We start from the raw sequence: 19253 nt of genomic DNA, 5'->3' as shown, positions 1-19253 counted from the left end.
TTACCCACTTTTCAAGAAATACAACTAGACTTTGTAAAATCACGTCTTTATTGTACAAACTCCCCAGATGAGACTGCACCCATTACCCCCCTCCCCAAATATATTTGGCAATCTTGTCGATTCTATTAATAATCTTAAAAAATGACAATTTTACAAGCCCAGTCGTCAATTTGTGTTATTCCCACCATAATACTGTCTCAATGAGTATAAGGGAGCAAAATGCAGAGATAGGATCCATGTAAAAAAAAAAAAAAACTGTCATCATTGCTATACAAATAGTTTCTGCAGAGCCCCTTTGGATATATGAACATGAAAGAGTCTCAAGTGCCTCAGTTAGTCACATTGTAGACAATAAAACGATTGTTTCCCATTTATTTCATGGCTTTGTTCATGATGTCCACTTTTAGAAAGAGCCCGTGAAATCATGTCGTGTCCGTGAAGTGTCATTCTGGCTCAGCGAGAAGCAGCGAGTCCACGAGTTTCATCACTGTTTAACTCACCGACACATTACGCACACTGCTTTTATGTCTCTGTAGTGATCGCAGGGAGATTACACAACCTCAGTGAGGGACAGAGAGAATTATGGCATTGTTATAATAATAATAATAAAAGTCTGAGCAGAGATTTCTAGATGGACAGTCAGGAAAGTCTTCAGATGAAGCTATGAAACCATGTGATATGAATAAAATGTGAAAAAGTCTTGTGATAACAAAAGGGACATAGAAGAAAATAATATAAAAACAAAAAAGTCAAAATGCATTTTAAAATACAAGAAAGGCATTAAAGACCATGTCACAGTCTCATTGTAGTCACTGATGTGTAACACATAATCAATTGCACTGCCGCTGATGAAATGTAGCTTAAGTTAAGCTGTGTGGGATTTACTTTTAAATAGTTACTGTCAAATGGACTGTGATAATGACCATCAGTCCCCTGAGAGCTTCTTCCTGTTAGTTTAATATATTATCTCTGTTAATAATGATTGTTGCCCTCGATGGACTGGCGGCCTGTCCAGGGTGTCCCCTGCCTTCGCCCTATGTCAGCTGGGATAGGCTCCAGCACCCCCGCGACCCTAATGAGGATAAGCGGTATTGAAAATGGATGGATGGAATAATGATTGTTTTGATGCATAATTCCCCAATTTACCACAAAAGAATACAATTTGGGACATTAAACCACATGTTTTTCTATTGCGAAGCACTATCACAGCTTTTTTTTTTTTACAGGAATAGTCTGTGTTCATGAGAAAGAACCAAACATGTGTAGTGTATTTAGCATAACTGTCATTAATGTACATTGTGAAAAGAAATCCACATTAAAAATCAAACATTACACACAAGACTTAACCTCGTACCATCAATGAAAACAACAACAAATAAAAAAATGAAAAAGTCAAATGAAATGATGGCGGATGCTGAAAGCAAAACAAATAAAGAACGGGTAGAGCAAGTAGTGGTTTACGCGACTGGTTAGTTTGGTTTCCAGTCGACTTTTCGTAGTGTCCAATAATTAAGAGCTTTTGTCTTCAAGCAAGTGTCTTCCCTGGCGTAGGGATCCGGGTCCAGGCAGGCTATAGGTTCTCTCCAGGCTGGTACTGTGGCTCTGTGGCGGTGAAATAGTCCTCCAGGAAGGACTGGAGGTACTCGAAAGTGGGCCTCTCGTCAGGGTCCTTCTTCCAGCAGACCTTCATCATCTCGTGCAGGGACTCGGGGCACCCCTGGGGGCACGGCATGCGGTAGCCTCGCTCCACCTGCTCCAGTACCTCCCGGTTCACCATGCCTGAGGGGGAGTCGGGAGTCAGGAAGGACTGTCAAAGCTTTTCATGTTTTTTGGGTGGGGTAGTTTTCAGGGCATTTTATTTTATTTTTTTTAAACAATTCATTTCTGGTGTATAAAATGTTTAAAAATCCCCATTTTCATTTATTGGAGCAGATCATATATACAAAAGAGAAATTAGGTTCAAACCAGCAAATATTTGGTATTTTCTTCTTGATAAATGACACAAATAGTTCAAACAATAGATGCACATTTTTTGGCATGCGGTTGTTATGCGTACATTGAGGTCACTCTCCTGTTTGTAGCTACAGGAGACGGTTAGCTTAGCTTAGCTTAGCACAGCTAAAGGGCTGCTAGCTGTAGCTTCATCTTTAGCTTAAGACAGAAGCGTGTAATGATCTTCTCATCTAACTTTCATTTTGTAAAATGTGTACATTTTCCAAAATTCACTTAAATCATTTACCAGACTTTTAAAGTCTATTAATTGATTCAGTGCGTCATCTAATAGAACAGGCGGTGCAGAGCACTGCAAGCACTGCAGGCACTGCTCCCCAGGGCGGTGTCAGTCTGGCAGATGGTTATAAACAAGAGTGGTGTTCAATCTCCTGATCGCCCTCCACCAGATGGTCTCATCTAATCTCAAACGTGTGTGCGTGTGTGTGTGTGTGTGTTCCTCCTGCAGAGGCATAAATAACCAGCGTAGACAATGTGAGGCGGCTTCACTTCCTCCTCAGACATTAAGAAGCTCGCCAGCTTGACGTCTAACTGACAGGCTGAAAGCCGATAACTCCGGCAGTGAATCACCGCCCTCCGTCTCCAAACATGCACCTTTTGTATTTTCATTCTCCCACACCCACAGTGTGCTTATGAGTGTGTGTGTGTGTGTGTCACTGTCACTTACCTGGGTAGGGCACTCTGCCTTTGGTGACGAGCTCAGTGAGTAAGATCCCAAAGGACCATCCGTCTGATTTGATGGTGAAGCGGCCGTACAGGGCCGCCTCCGGGGCCGTCCATTTAATTGGGAATTTGGCTCCTGTAACGTTACGCAGAGGAGAGGGGGTGAGGTAAGGGGATTCCACCAGAGGGCGTATGCCTCCACATCTGGCTTTGGTTCCAGTGAATCACAATGGCCACAGTGACCTACAATCTCACAGCAGACATTTTGACTTGTCATGGTAGGAGAAGCACATGTTTTACACATAGTGCTGCAAAGGCTCGGTCCTATTTCAGTGTTCCTGTGAGCAAGCGTGCACAACACCAGGAACCTGAAACCGAAGCAGCGAAATGGAAAAGTCAGCCACCATTAATGTCATTATTTACACCTGTGTTTTCCCTGCTGTGTCAAAATGTCTACTGTGAAAGAGACCTATTGAATCATTCAGACCAATTCAGCTTGTAAATACACCTCAGAGAAAAGTCTCTCGAATAAATTGAAGGTTTAATGGCTACGAGTGATTATTAAGGACCTGATTAAGGATCTTGTGTTTCAAGGGTTGGTTCACCTAAATTAGAATATAATGGGAAATACAAGCACAGAACAAACACAGTTATATAAAAAGGGTAGTCATTCGGGTGAACCGGCCCTTTAAGGAGCAGACGTTGCAGTGAGATGAAGCTACTCAGAGGGAACAGGAGCAGCTTGTTTCCACTATCATCCTCATTCACCGTGAGAGGAGACAACAGGGAGTCGTCCTTGTTGTGAGGTCACACCTCTGACTCGGACGGTTTGCGCGTGTGTGTGTGTGTGTGTGTGTGTGTGTGTGTGTGTGTGTGTCGTAGGTCCGCCCACCTTGCCTCGCCGTGTACTCGTTGTCCTCTATCAACCTGGCCAGGCCAAAGTCGGCGATCTTGCACACCAGGTTGTCGGCCACGAGGATATTCGCGGCGCGCAGGTCCCTGTGGATGTAGTTCATCCTCTCGATGAAGGCCATGCCGTCAGCGATCTAATAAATACAAATAAATAAACATTTGACGGCCTCTCGTGACGGCTGCTTAAAAGAAAAAGCCGAGGAAGACGTGTTCACCTGAGGCTGCATTTCTAAATCAGAGGCTTAAAATAGAAGCTTAACATTCACTCACACACATAGTGCACTCGAGGTAACAAAAGACGCGTGTGGGGTTCTTCTCACCTGTGCAGCCATGTCCACCAACAAGGGGAGCTTTAGGAATTTGCCGTCCCCCTCTTTAAGGAAGTCGAGTAAGCTTCCTACAAAAGCAGCGAGAGTGACGGGTCATAAATGCAGAGCATGATATCTACTCTGGGAGCAATAAAAGGGCCAATATACCAGCTGCATTCCAACGTTCTGCTCTATGAAATATTTCAATTCATCCCTCGATATTTACCATATCGGGTTCGGAAATTAAAACAGAATATCTAAATAAGCTTGAAGGTGAATTGGAATGCGATTCAAAGTATTCTCTGCATGAAGAGAGGAGGAACTGAATATCAGAATAATCTATGAGACGACAACACCCAGTAGATCAACAAACACGAGACACACGAGTTAACGTTTACTCACACAGAAATCTAATTACTCATGAAAGCCTAAAAGAAACGCATTGCAGCTGATGCTCTTTGGAAACCTCCCACAAATCCACTGCAGTTTTTCAATTGAACATTCCCAGTTTCAGGCCTCGGGGAACCACAAGGGACTCTCAAGGACTTTCAATATGTGCATCACATTAATTAAAACACCCATGAAATTTACAGTTTGCCTTTAAAGGAAATCACCACACGTCATACACCGGTGCAGTGACGGAAAAACAAGATCAATTTAGTGCCTGAGCGATCTACAGGCGAAGATTTTGCCCTCTTTTTATTTAAAAACACACCTCAGCGGTGTCGTGTAACACACCGCTGAGTCTTCTTTCTCTCCAAGGTTGAGAGATCTCAGAAAGGTGTTCAGGTGTGTTTCAGGTGTCCGCGTGTACCTTTGGCCATGTACTCTGTGACGATAAAAATGGGTTCTTCAGACACCACGGCGTAAAGAGGCACCAGCTTGTCGTGCCTGAGCTTCTTCATGATCTGCGCCTCCTGGAGGAAGGCTTCAGGAGACATGGTGCCCGGCTTCAGCGTCTTTATGGCCACCTTGGTGGTGCCGTTCCACGTGCCTGCAGAGACAAAGATAGCGAGTGAAACGCCCACAGGCCGCAGGGGGTAATGAGTGTTGTTAATGGGCTGGGAGCAAGACAATTTCATTAATTAGGTCTTGTAATTGCTCAGACATGTGCTGTCATGCGTGGACTCCTCGTGGAAGAATGTCTGGGATGAGCGGATAAGAGCCCGCGGTTCGGAAAAAAAAGGTACAAAACTATTTTGTCTCGAGCCGAGCTCTGGAGACGCAGAAAACACAACAAGCAGAGGAAGCGACTGCAGGAAGTGGATAATTCCCCAGCTTGGACAAAAATAGACACAGTAAATATAAACATCGGAGTGTTTGTGTGTGTTCGACTACATTGAGATAATTACGACTGAATACTAAACAAATGCTTACCCATCCAGACTTCTCCGAAGCAGCCCTGGCCCAGTTTGAGCTCCAGCCGTAGGGACTCCCGGGGGATCTCCCAGGCATCCTTAGCGAGCCCCTGGGTCTGAGGCTTGACTGTCGGGCAAACCGTGGTCAGCCTGTGGCAAAGCCCGTCGGCGTGCTCTGTGAGAGATGGAAACGCTACATTACACACAAGTAGTGTCACAAACACACATATCGTTCCTCCGTACCAGCCAGATACAGCGTTTCATGCATCATTCATTCCATTTGATGTGGGTGAATTCATGCTCTTATACTAACTGTGGTGAAATATGGATGAGATACAGCAAAACCCGCTCCAGAGTCAGACTGAAATGAAGTGGAATGGCAGAGATTTAAACCTCAACTCTCATCAGGCCGAAGGCTCCATCCATCGCTATTACAATTAAAAGACTATTCATCTCTGGGTGCCTGTTGCAGGTGTGGCACAGGAAGCTGCACGGTGGCTCACAGCAGCAGGTGTGACGGAGAGTGATGTTCAGGTGTGATGAAAGACTGCTGATGAAGGATGGAGGAGAGAAAGAAGAGCGCCAGATGGAAGCGTTGCAAACTGCATACCTGTGTAGTGTTTGACAAGTTTCTGCAATGTGTCGAACTGCGCTCGGGTGGTGATGTAGTATCCCCCGCTGTCCAGCTTGCGGATCTTGTAGTGCTTCACGTTGTCTCCTTTGGTCTCGTCCCAGTCCCGTATGGAGAGAGAGTAAGCGCCTAAAGGAGACGAGGGACACGGTCTTCATCCATCTCGACAACAAGAGCCAAAGATCGGACTGTATGCTGCCTACAGAAGATGAAACTACGGTGCTATTCAGTCATGTAAAGTCACAGTTATTTCTTCATGATGGCCTCTGCTCAACATATACACTCCTCTGTTACACAAATCCTTATCTACTACACAGGTGCTGGATCGAGAAACACACTGAGAGCAGAAGATCAGCAGACTGCACTCTTAACTCCCAAATGAAGCGAACATATTTGACTAACGATAAGAGCATATTTGCATTTAGTTCAAAGCCTCGCTGAGCCGCTAGCGGGGCTGTGAGACTGTTTCTCTGTGCTCTCTGTTTCTTTTATCTCCCTCTTTCTTACTACAACGTGTACTACTTCTCCTCTTCCTGGAAAGCGTTCAACCTGAAAAGTGCTCCATGAAATACATTTCGCTGGCTGGTCTGACTTTGTGGTCTAAATTGCTACGACTCCCGTGATTATCAGCTGACGTTTGCCGCGCAGAAGCATTTAGACACAAAACCATTGTTTCAGAATTCTTCAACAACCCTGACCTAGAATCAGTGAAGCGATATAAACTGGTGAATGTATCAACAGAGTTATTGTGTTTGGGTGCTTCATAACCAAAATTCCTCAGTGGGAGTTGTAGTGAGACCAGGAGGATTTTATGTCCGTACGAGCCTAATAGTGCTCCAACTGTTCACCGGCTAGCATTGTCCACTCCGCTACTCCCCTACTCTGTTCATAAAGAAGCGATCATCACCTTTAGTAGTTTCACTTTCTCGCACTAGGAAAGTTCCTTGATGGTTTCCTGGATTCAGCAGCAACCTCTCGGCATCTTTGCGTCCCATTTTACCAAAGTACCACCTGTCAAGAGGAAGCAGATACATTAAAAAACCTTATAGGTCACATATCATGCTTCAGGTTCATGTTCGTATTTTTACACGTTTAAAGGTTCCAAAAACACATTATTTTCCTGATACTGTCTGAATATACCTGTCTTCACCTTCTGTTTGAAACGCTCCGTTTATTTCGAGCGCATCTCTTTAAAAAAAAAAAAAAAAAAAGCCCAGTCTGCTAAAAATAAATATGGTGCATCTTTACAAAGGTGGTTCTCCAGTTGTAGGTGGAGATACTCAGACGGTGGCACATTCTAATGAGCCTGCATGTGACATAGAAAGGGAAGCTTGTTAAATCACATGTGATCTAAAAAGAACGACTGTTGTGTTATTTCACAGTCTGTTGGTCGGTAGGCTCTCCAGATACCCGAAAGTAAGTCCACAAGCACTGGAAAAAAATACTTTTTTTAATGATATGTCCCTTTTAAATGGTGACTAATAAGCTGACTGTTAAAAAAAAAATCCCATAAGGAAGCTTCATCCTGGTTGTGAATATTTGTGTTGTATAGCGACGTGAGATGGGATCACGCTCGTGTTATTAGTCTCCTGGTGCAGACGCCGTATGGAGTAATGAGGCTATAACAAGGCCTTACTCTTCAGCCTGGATGGAGTCAGCTGGGGCCACATAATTGCTCGGGATGTAGCCGTTTCTCCCCGTGTTGATGGAGCGAGCCTCCCACCAGTCTCCCTCTCTGCAGGAGTACAATGACACAGGAGACATGAGGCAAATGACTTGTCCATCTAACCGTCAACCAAGGCCTGCCACCAAATCCTGCCATGACTGATATGCTGGATGAAAACTGGTTAATAGCGGTTAATGGTTATTAATTCAGGCGTCAGCCGCGTATATAATTATCCTTCCTTTCGCTATTATGGTGGCTTAGGGAAAAGATGGTTTGAAGGCACATAGCTTTTCTATTAATTTGTTCTGCATTCATTTAAACCCCCTGATTCGTTTGAAATGTGAGGTAGGACTGAAAGACATTGTCACAATGGGAATTCAATCAGACTAATCTACTTTACATGACAATGCTGTAACCTCGGGCCACAATTCTGCCGCGGCGCTAATGAAATAAAAGATCCACGGCTCCGTGCAGAAAGGGGGAAACAAGTCGCAATCAAACGTATTCATGAATACAGACGCACAAGGAACAGGTGCAGTTCAGGATTACCGCTTGAAAGGAAGTCATCTCGTAATCACTGGAAACAGATATAAATAAAAAGCCCCGTGAACTGAGAGAGAAACGGGGGAAGATGCTTACGTGTTGTTGATGATCTGGAAGCGGTCTCCTTTTTTAAAGGAGAGATCGTCAGATGTTCGAGCTTCATAGTCATACAAGGCCACGAAGAAGGTAACGCCGCCTGTAAACACGATAAAACAGCCGCATTTGTAATGAATGACTAGAGCTCGCGAAAGTGAGTAAACACATAATCGCGGAGGGCATTATGATGCTGAAGACGAGAGGGAAACTCTCTTATTTGTGCGTGTGACTGTTTAAATGGGTTATTAAGGCAGATGAATGCGTCTGAGTGCTCCCACTGTATTGATTTTCTACGGTTTATAATTGTGTAGTATGAGTACTTCCCCTGCATGCAAACACAAACTGCCACTCGCCTGGAGCCAAAGGAAAGGCAATATCATGTACATCCACATGTACATACGTGCTGCCAGCTTCCTGTAAAACATGCTTCCTGCTGCACAGCCACACCCTCAGACAGATGATAGTCATATACCCACCACCCACAACAACGCTGTGAACAGTAATCTCATTATCCAAACCATGGCAGTGCCACCTTCATCCCCCCCCCCCCCCCCCCCGAGAGCAGATAATCCAACACGGAGGAGGATTACAACCTAAATCCCACCGAAACAGGAGGGTCCAATCTCTTCCCTTCGCTCTCAGCATCGCCGTAAGCTGCTCAGACACATTTAGGGTGATCACAGATGATAACAAGACCTGTGTTAACTCGAACAGGGAAAAGCTAGTTAAAATAACAATGGCTGGGGCATTAGCCGTGACCCCGACACGACGGATCAGCACACTGACCACGTTAAACTCAGCGTTGAGTATGTTTTGTAGCATGTTTTTAGCCCTAAACATTATATACGGGCAGATGTTTGCAGGTGACGCACCGTGTGCAAAACACTCTGGCACATGTCCAAGAATTGGAACAAAAGAGAAGGAATTCAGCAGGCGTGAAGTCCTCAAATAAAAATAAAAAACACATGTTTCTTTGTGTTGAACAAACAGTTTGTTGACTGTGAAACCGAGATGTCTTTTTTCTAGTTCAAAGTTTTCTCAAACGCTTGAAAAGAAAAAAATCTATTCCTGAAGAGAAGAGCAAGAAATAAGGAAACATAGGTGCATCTCTAAAATGAATGGATAATGCTAAATAAGCAAGCAAACAAAATAAGAACAAATCATAGATACACACAAACGTAAGAGATTTTTTTATTTGTATATTGCTTCCTGTATGTCTTGCTTTTACTCTTCACATTGTTGTCTTTATCGTAGTGTGGCCATTTTATTTGTAAGTGCAGTTTAGTTAGAAAAGCCACCAAATTTGGATAAAACGAGAGTTTAGTGTCGCGTGAGGGAACGCTCGAGTCAGGGGAATGTCATTTTTTTTGGTCATGAATTTAAAGTTTCATACAAAATGATGGTGCCAGATGAAAAAATGAGGGATCACCAAAGTTATTATAATGGACATGAATGTGTGTTTAACATTTCATGGCATACCATCCAAAGGTTGTCGAGAAATTCATCTCAAAACCAGAAATGTCAACCTTGCTCGCGGTGGCGATATTAAAAAATATTTGGGATCACCAAAGTCAGATTCATTTCCTTTGCACTAGTAAATCTCCATCTCTGTTAGCATGACTGAAACATGGTGGATTACACATCTGCAGCCAGTCAAGTTCCTACAACTTGATTTAAATACGAAATTAAAATCAATATGGTATTAAAAGTGAGATACCACAGCAAAAAGCTGATTGAAGGATACGAAGATTACGAGCTTGGAAGATAAGCAGCCACGGCTTTATTTCAAAATAAATGTGGTCAGCATTAAAGCCAGAGGGACTACAGGATTAAAAAAACACAAGTGTGACATTAAAACGTCAATGCTCTCCACAGCATTGATATGACATCTCACAATAAAACACGACTCACTTGAGACACCGCCGGAGAACGAGTTGGACACGGGACCGGAGAAGGAGGAGGACGCTCCTCCGAAGGGAGTCATGGCAGACGCGCCGCCGAACGGCGTGAGGCTGTGGTTGAAGTTTGCGGCCCCGGCGCCCGATGAAGAGGAGGGAGGTTGGTTCTGCTGCAGCTGGGTGGGATCCGGTCCGTAGTGGCCCACGTGGGGCGTGGTTATGGTGGCGTTGGGGTCTGACGCCGTGGAAATGTCCGGCCGATACTTCATGGTGGGGCCTTTGTCCTCTTTGCTCTTGATGCAGCCCATCGTCTCGTCCGGCCTGGACAGACACAACACAGAGCCGTCACTTTGATGCCGGCAGGTTGAAGAACAACATCAAATTCATCAGTGATGATACATAAATAAAGTGAAGGGCCAAGAGAGGTGCAGGATTAACGGTCCATAAGGCCTGTAGGCGCATGGACATGCGTTATGAAACAAAAATCTAATGACCTGATATTTTCCAGTGAATCATTTTGTTGTCGCGACCCACTAAGACTATAAGCCAAGTGGTAACTGGGACATATGGGTAAATGGTAAATCCGCTTTGAACCACGCACAACTCGGACGTGTAGATCCAGTTGAGCGTGCACGCTTTGAGGTATGACAAGTGCTAAAGAGATGGATGGAAAGGTGATAATCATTTGCTGTCGTTGTGATCTATTGCATGACATGGTTGTTCAATGAAGAGATCACTTAATGTTTACAGACACATGATGGATTAAAACCTCTGTAGCCATTCTGCCTTGACATGGAGAAAAATGAGAGCAGCGCTGTGTTTTACATTTAAAATGCAAAGGGCCCTCTTAAGGGAATTAGCCAATGGATGCATTACTAAACATGGCTACGGGACACAGACCCAGGGGCCCAAGGGTTCAGGGGTCACTGGGCCGTATGCCGTTGATAGTTGTTTTTGGAAAGTGAATCAAATAAGATGCAAAATGACCAGGAAGAGAATAAAAATTACCAAGGGACCCAAAACATTTACAAAGAGACTCAAAATGACCATAGAGGGATGCATAACAACTATAGAGACTCAAAATAACTAGAAAATGTCCACAAAGGGACCCAAAACATCTACAAAGAGACTCAAAATGACCACAAACGGATACAAAACAACTACAAAGAGACACAAAATGAGCACAAAGGGATACAAAATGATTGCAAACATACACAAAACAACCACAGAGGCTCAAAGTGACCACAAAGAGCTGCAAAAGGGACGCTTTGCCACGTCCGAACCCAGAAACACAACCCGTCCACACCCTCAGCCTGGACCGCGCTACAGGATTTAAGACATCGGCGTGTCTCCATTTGCGTGGTTGTCATTCCTCCTGCTAACATAATTTGGACGGAGTCGCGCCGAGGCATTCTTTTGTGAGGTAAGGGCCCGGAAAATGTGGAGACAATCAGACACGCTCGTAAAGAAGTCCCAGCTCGGGGAGATCAGAACGTTTTTATTCCCCTAGAACAACAGCTGCTGCAGGAGTTGGACTTGGTTAATTGGCGCTGACACATTACAAGACAGTTGAACAATAGAGGACTGAAGGGAAGTCGGAGCTTTTATTCAGTGACGTAGAGAATGAAAGCCGACTGAACAATTTGGTGGAACAGGAGAGGCTCTGCTGAGACACCTCGCACTGATTTTGCAACAGCGGCCTTGATTTTGGGGCAGGTGGGAGGGACGTCCCCTCGCCGGCGAAGGAGGGTTCATCGAGTTCTCCCGCGCTGAACTGCCAAGGAAATCAACGAAATGGAGACAAACCATAGGACGCTTCCAAAGATTCAGAGCACTTTGCCCAAATGAAGCCGTACGGCCGGTTTTAAATTGCCGGTTGCAGCTCTCGCTGAGCACTGGCAGTCCTCTTGCAGACACGTTTTTTACGAGTGGTCGGCCACTGAAGATGTGTCTGAAGCAGATTTCTTCAAAAATGTCTTTAAAGGACCAATAAATCTGATCTCAGACGTTAGATCTCGAGCCAGTATATGTTGAGAATGTCGGCATGGGAGAAAAGAGTTTCAGGGCCAACCTTTCCTTTGACCTCGAGACAAAACCGGTGTCACGGAAAGACAGCGCGGGGCTTCACTCGAGTACGGTGGGAATCCACCACGGCCATAAAACACTGGACAGCGTCCCGGGATTTAAATGTGAGGACGGAACGGAGAAGTCACGTGACTATAGCGCCAACGCATAAATACTGAGTGAAGTAATTGAGAGCCTTTGAAAGAATAAATAAAAACGTTTTCTTTCTTTTTTAAAACACCATATTAGCATATTGTCATTTGTATTCATATATTCTGTATAAGAAGCTTGCTTAATAATTATGTTTTCTTTTTCTTAACTGCATTGTCTGCCTCACATTGCAAATCCTCGTCTCCTTCCTCTCATTTCCTGTAATCCCGTTACTGTCAAATAAAGAAAATCAATACTTTTAGTTTACATTTACTATGTAGAAATATCAGAAATGTTCTGGCTCAAACGTCACAAAAGAAAAGATGCACCTGTTGGTCCAACTTGTGGACACTTTCTACAGATTTTTCAAGATTCAGATAGAAAACTGTTAGCGTTGACCTTTGTGAGGATGTGTCCAGTACGATTAAGACAAACGTCACAGGAGGTTTGTTAAGCGGCGCTACAAACACACGCGTCTCAGACAGGGTGTGGACACACGCAGTCATGTGCTTCCACCATCTTTACCAAGAGCTCCACTCAAACTGCACCACACCACACGTGTGCAATTCATCCTTCTGGGAGAATGTCTTTAAAATATGGTAAATCGCTCCAGTTTATTATGCACATAAAAACCAACCGCCACCGACTCCAGGGCGATGAGTAGAGCACGGCAAGGTGACAGAATAACTCAGATAACATTCCCATTAGAGGCTTTGTGGGCATAAAGACATAATGATCTAGTAGAGGAGAGAAAGTGACGGTGGGAACAGCAGGTTGCTGGGATGAGGGAGGGGGCAACCAGGCACACAGTGCCCGCTACACCAGCTTGAACTAGGAGGATTATGAGGATGGAGGATTTACCCTAAGAGGATAATAGCAGAAAACAAAAACAGAAAAAAATAGGACTGGCCACCAGGACCTGGAGCTGAAACTCCACCTGCACACGACCATTTTGGTGGCGGCGGTGAGATGTGTCGACCCGTCGGCATTGACATCGCGACACCGGGGGGCTGTGTCGAGGTCGCGACCCCAAAGTGGGACTGCAGCGGTTAAAAAAACAAAAACGATGCGACGATTAGTGTCGGGTGGCATCTGAGGACACGAAGGGCGAGAGATGTCTTTCACGAAAGGTGTCTGAAATAAATGATCCAGAACTGTGCAGCCAGACTGGATCTTAAACGTCAAAGCTCGCTGACTTTAACTTGCAAGTGTACTCACTAAAGCTCAAGCTCATTCCTAAACAGCAGGGCCGTGAAACCACAGGGGAAAGCTGCAACGCTGCTAATAATAGTAACTCATTCTTATTGCTGACAACATCCCGCCGGCCAGAGGATGATAACACGACCAACGACAGCACGCAAGTACCAGAGGACTCCCAGTTGCACCAGTTGGAACCACCCAATGCCAATGAGAGGAAGGTGAAGAGTTTAAATGAGGGAGATTAGGGAGCGTAGGGATCCTCCCGTGGTGCTGTTATAGTCCTGAGAGACGGATGGAGACGGAAAATAAAGACAAAGAGAGCTTCCTTGTGATCTGGTCCAGACTGTTAGAAAAGATCCTCCAGAGGCAGAAACGTCTCTTTCTTCAGCCAGCATGACTGTGAAATCTTAAAAACAAAGATGTGTATTCTTTAATTCAGTGCTAGCAGGGGTCTTTTTCTTCGGTGTGAACTACGGATAATGAAAAAGAAGTTTCTCAGTTTTCAAGGCCGCGGACGAGTCCCTTTCTTTGCTCCTGGAGAACAGATTATCTGCGAGACTCTGTGTCTTACAAAGAAAAAAAACAAATATGTTCAGTTTGCTATCATTCATGACAAAGAAAAACATCAAAGTCTCACATCTGAGAGGCTGAAAACAGGAAATATGCGTCATCTGACTACTGGACTACATGTTGGACTTTTCTAAAAGATGTGTGTCCAACCCACTAGCTGCATATTAACAAAGCTTCCAACACAGCAAATATAATCAAACACATTTCTTGCCTAGCAACAAGCCAAAGGTATGTAGAATAAACATAAACAACTAAATGTATTAGTTGACGTCTGAGAAGGCTCCAGATACGATATCCAGATTGACCTTTGACCTCTCGTGTCCCTGCTTGTAAGAAGAACAAGAGTTTTAAGGCCTAACTTTACACATGTTATACTATATGTTATTGCATATGTTGTAACTTTAAACCTGCACTCTCCTTATCGACTTCCTACTTTTGCCCCCCCCCGCCCCCTGCTCCGACCACAGTTGAATAAATCCACACAGGCTTCACAAAATGCTGATAGGGCAGAGGAGAGCTCAGTGTCTGCAGCCGGAACGAGGAAGGAGTTTTTGTGCTGGCAGAGGTCGCGGTTCAGAATTTAAAGAAGGCTGCAGAGACCGCGTCCAGCTGAGTCATGCGACTTTTACTGGTATGAAACAAAGAGATGCCGACAGCTCTAAAATACTTTAGTTCAGATTGATAAGCATTGTTATTCATCTGACAAGAGAAGCCAGGATTTGCTGCTTTTCTTTGTTTTATACAATTTATAATAATTGATTCTAGCTTTCAGAGTACAAAACTTTTTGGGCTGTCGAGTTAATACTAGAAAAACGCTGACATATCATCTGATCATTTGTTGAGGCGGTGCTTCGCTTAAGCCTTAATGCTAGCTGAATGCTAGCAACATTGACTGCTAAAAAGCCCAGAATATCCCTCTTTATAAACTTATCCGAATATTGGCTGCTTTTCTATATTTTTCTTTAGTATTTTAAATTGCAAAAAGACTGATTACATAGGACCATTTTGAAATATTATTTGACGTGTACGTGTGAACCAAATTGAACTTTTTTAGGATTCGATCGCACATGATGCATTGTAAACAAACTAAACTCTTATTTAATTCAAACGACCTCCCCTCCTCTGGGCTTCAGGATTCCTAGACTCTGATGAAGTCTACTTGACATGTGGCCAGACGTCAAGCAGAAGCTGAAGTGCACGGAGGAGTTGAGTCCCGTCCCACAGCTGTTAGTGGCTGCAGACGGGACGGCCTCTGGAGCTTTACTGGGCTCCAGATCGGCAACAGATGCTGCCGTACCAACATCCACCACATTCCTCTGATGCCAAAGGGTTAAAACCGGGTCTGGAGAAAAAAAAGCCACGTGATGTCACGGATGTGAAGCCTCGGGGGCGTCTATGGAGAAAACATCAATAGGTGACTTCAGAGAGCCGGACTGTTTTACTTGGAATTAAACCGTCTTTAACGTCAATACTTGAAAAGATGTCTCGGGGAAATTGAAAGCTTATTATCACTTATTTTGCTTAACTTGACAAATCAGAAGGCTTTTTTTTGTGAGTTATTGTGCTGCCGGAGAAACAGACATCACACGTTTTCTGGAATAAACAGGCCTCATGGGAACACCTGAGCACTGGCACCTGAGGCTGGGCTAAGTGTGAGCTATTTTGGGGAATCTGAATGTGTGTCTACAAAATTTGTCAGCACATAACAGGGCCGAATGTTTGAAGTGTCAACATCTAATAGAGAGACCACGTGACGGCCTGGATTGGGCTGTTTCTTTCTTCGGAGAAACATATCCAAACCCACCACATCACATACCGACTGGTCCTTTTGAGGCTCTTGCTAAAAAAAAAAGTATCTTTGACCAACGCTGCCTTTTGGATGTTGGTGTAATATTTGTTTTTATGATTTTTTTCTTACATGGTGTTACTTTTTCCTGATAACAACTTGTAATAATAGATACAACCTTTATAGAAAACCGCTACTGTGGGTACATGTTATTCTCTTTATTTGGTTATTGTATTATACCTTTGTGTATTTCTGTAGCCTTCATTTAGAGATCTGTTTATATGCTTCATGTATTTCCTCACTACGTTTTTTGACTTATCCACCAACAGGGGTGGCATATAAAGTGTGCTTGTAAACGTAGTCTGCTGGCTATTCAAAGCCTTTATTGAGTACTTATTTATGTACTGAAATGATCATCTTTATACACCTTTTTGTATTTTTTTATATATATTTAGCATTGAGATTCCATCGCTGCAAATCTTAAATACACAATGCTTTCTTGTATATTTGATTGACTGTTTGCTACAGGCGTGGCACGTCTCATGTGCATAATGGGTATTTGAGAAGGCGACTGTCGGTACACGTCAGAGGTCTGAGGAAGAGCTCGGTACTGGAAATAGAAATCCTTCGAGATGGAGCTACTTGGTGAGCGGATCTATTTTTCAGTTTTTAGTTTTCATGCTGCTTCGATCAAAGTTTGACATCTTTGTAACGAGGCGAGCTCTTTCTCAACTGGTCTGTGACTCTGGAGCTGGAAAGACAAAACAAATCTGAAATTTGGTAATGAAAGAAATCAGCCACAGATTAAATGGCCGGGTAACTTTGCAGCGATCTCACACAGCAGATCGGTATCCGCTTGCGACTGACATTATTAAGCTGTTCAGGGGTCAGCAATTACGTAATAGGTATTTTGTCAATGTCATTTTAAATGTCAGTGTTTAGGCTGTCAGCCACCACTTGTTATGGTAAATACAAATGATACCACGCAGTGACGTAGACTGATTTTACTGGCACGTTTAAATAAAACATATTTACACATTAGCTAAACACTTCCTTGGGTGGAAGAACTCCGTCAGAAAGGTCAACAGAGTCACCGTTCATTCATTGTCCAAAGAATGCTGCGACGTTTTAATAACATATATGTCTGAGAAATCACTGTTTCCACTTTTTAACTTCCCTCACTCCTCAAGTTCACCAGGCCCTTATATGGATTCATACGAGCCGTTCAGGATATATATGCTGTATCCTTTACATGAATGCTTTAAGGAGGACAATCCCCCGGTTCCTGAACTCAAAGTGGAAGAAAGCAACGGCACAAACTGGGGAAGAGACAGAAAACTGTGACTGGGCTGTTCCATCAGGAAGTTTGAATTCACACCACAGAGGGCCTGAGCCTCCTCTTCCTCCTCAACGGATCTTACAATCTATTCTGACTCAGCACGACTCAAAGGTTGGGTTAAAATATCTGAAATGATGAGGCGGCACTTTTTTTTCCTCTCGCGTCTGTCTTTAAATAAGTGGAGAGCATCTTCACAGCTGTGGAGCAGAACAGATGCAAAAAAGGAGAATATTTCAGTGCGAGGGTTAGTAGAAAACTGACAGATAACATCAATTAAATTGTTTCTTTACACTTGAGGTGAACACAACCTTTTGTTTTACTACGATAAGAAATAAACCCAATATTATGACATATTAAACATGTTCAAATGTTATTATAGTGTAACGATATATGTGGTACGCTGACCTTGTCCTACTTTAAAGAATGGATCTGCTTTCCGATGTGGTTTAATATTCCTGTGGGACTTTAAGCACATGCTGAGTCTTCACTGATATCTGAACCCTTTTAAAACGTGATGATTCATACAATAGGTGGATCAATACACGCATGCTGCAACCCATTTATATTTATATTTGTATAATCATAAGACAGTTCAATTCCTTTGTTGATGACAGGTCAGACAGGCGAGCAGCTGCGTTTCGGCCCATCCTTTTCTAATCCTGCCGACAAAGACCACTTTAATTTGGGATTTTTACCTTCTCAGACGCGCGTGCTCCTTCTTGTTTTCTCCTCTTTTTAAAAAAGAAAAAATATATTTTTTAATTTCCTTCTCCTCCTAAAAAATCAGATCCGGGAGAAGAAGAAAAGAAATTCAGAGTTATTCCAACCGGGACCGAACCGCCTTCATCCTCACTTCATCCATCCAGCAGGAAGAAAAACAAAAAAGAAGAAGAAGAAGAAGAAGAAGAAGAAGAAGAAGAAGAAGAAGAAGAAGAAGAAGAAGAAGAAGAAGAAGAAGAAGAAGAAGAAGAAGCAGCTGTGAACGGATTGAATGATGAAGTTAAATCAATGGATCCCCACAGCGCGTGAGGACGCAGGAGACCGTCGCTGTCATCACGGAGGAGTAATCCAGCCGCAGCGGAGAGAGAAAAGTGAGCTCCTGAAGTGTCCCGGCTCTCCGTCGCCTCTACTTCCTACTACGAAACTTACATCTACCCCCACCACACAACAACATGGCCGACGCCGTCTGCGGGACTGGAGAGCCGCACACAGCTGGAGAGGTCCGTCCGTTACAGCTGATCTGAGAACAGCTGAGGAGGCTAGACGACCACACCAAAGGGGGTGGGGGAGGGGGGGGGGGGGGGACCGCCAGAATAGAGAAATTATAAAGAGATGATGATGCGCGAGACCAGAGGAGAGCGGACCCGGCGGACGGGAGGGTGGTTTCATGGAGAGAAAGGGTGGATTCCAAGCGTCCTCTACGTGCTCCGTTGTCAGGCACTAGGCTAGAGCTCTAGCTCCCCCTGCTGGCCGCACTGCGGTACTGCAGCTGCACATCTGCAGCTCAAGGAGTCAGCAGGGGAGACAGAGGGGCAGTTATCCCAATGGACCTTTTTATTCTTCTTTTTAAGTAAATAAAACACGTTTTCTTAAGGCCATTTTATCAAATATTGTATACGGAAATTAAATATTAATCTCATATATTATTAGCTAAATATAAGATCGAGGTGTGTGATTGTAGAGTTGATGAAATGAGCATTTCAATGGTGGTGGTACGAGACATTTTAATAAAGTTAACGGTACAGAGATATTTCTGTTATACATCTGTTGATATGGGTTTAGTTTGCATATTTGACACTTCTACATGCTCAGCAAAAGTGTAACATAGGGTTGAAATATTTTATTCTTTTGTGACCTATTTCTTGTTTATATGTTGACACTCAGCTGATTTTTCTTTTAGGGATGTGAGAGGGAAGTTGTAGGACCTTGTGAGATTTAAAAACACAAGGAATCACACAAGACTAACTGGAGAATAATACTAAACACAACAAGTATTATATTGTAAATGTATTATATATTACTGTATTATGTAGTAGGGATGTTAGTGTATATTAGAAAC

At 43.7% G+C, this 19253-nt stretch overlaps 1 protein-coding gene across 1 annotated transcript; it reads right to left on the bottom strand.

Moving 5' to 3' along the window:
- Nucleotides 1–47: 47 nt before the first annotated feature.
- Nucleotides 48–18472, bottom strand: LOC117749497 (tyrosine-protein kinase yes-like). The gene is made up of 13 exons (XM_034560080.1): nt 18344–18472; nt 17890–17969; nt 10099–10406; nt 8188–8287; nt 7519–7617; nt 6790–6893; nt 5862–6011; nt 5271–5426; nt 4708–4887; nt 3906–3982; nt 3566–3719; nt 2678–2809; nt 48–1779 (listed from the first exon to the last, which is right to left on the bottom strand). Exons 3-13 carry the CDS (start codon nt 10391–10393, stop codon nt 1571–1573), a joined length of 1656 nt encoding a protein of 551 aa, XP_034415971.1. The 5' UTR covers nt 10394–10406; nt 17890–17969; nt 18344–18472; the 3' UTR covers nt 48–1570.
- Nucleotides 18473–19253: the final 781 nt, after the last annotated feature.

The sequence above is a fragment of the Cyclopterus lumpus genome, chromosome 20 (genome assembly GCF_009769545.1).
Source record: "Cyclopterus lumpus isolate fCycLum1 chromosome 20, fCycLum1.pri, whole genome shotgun sequence".
Classification (NCBI taxonomy): Eukaryota; Metazoa; Chordata; class Actinopteri; order Perciformes; family Cyclopteridae; genus Cyclopterus; species Cyclopterus lumpus.
Note: the sequence above shows the minus strand (reverse complement) of the source record. Positions and strands in the feature narration are given on the sequence as shown.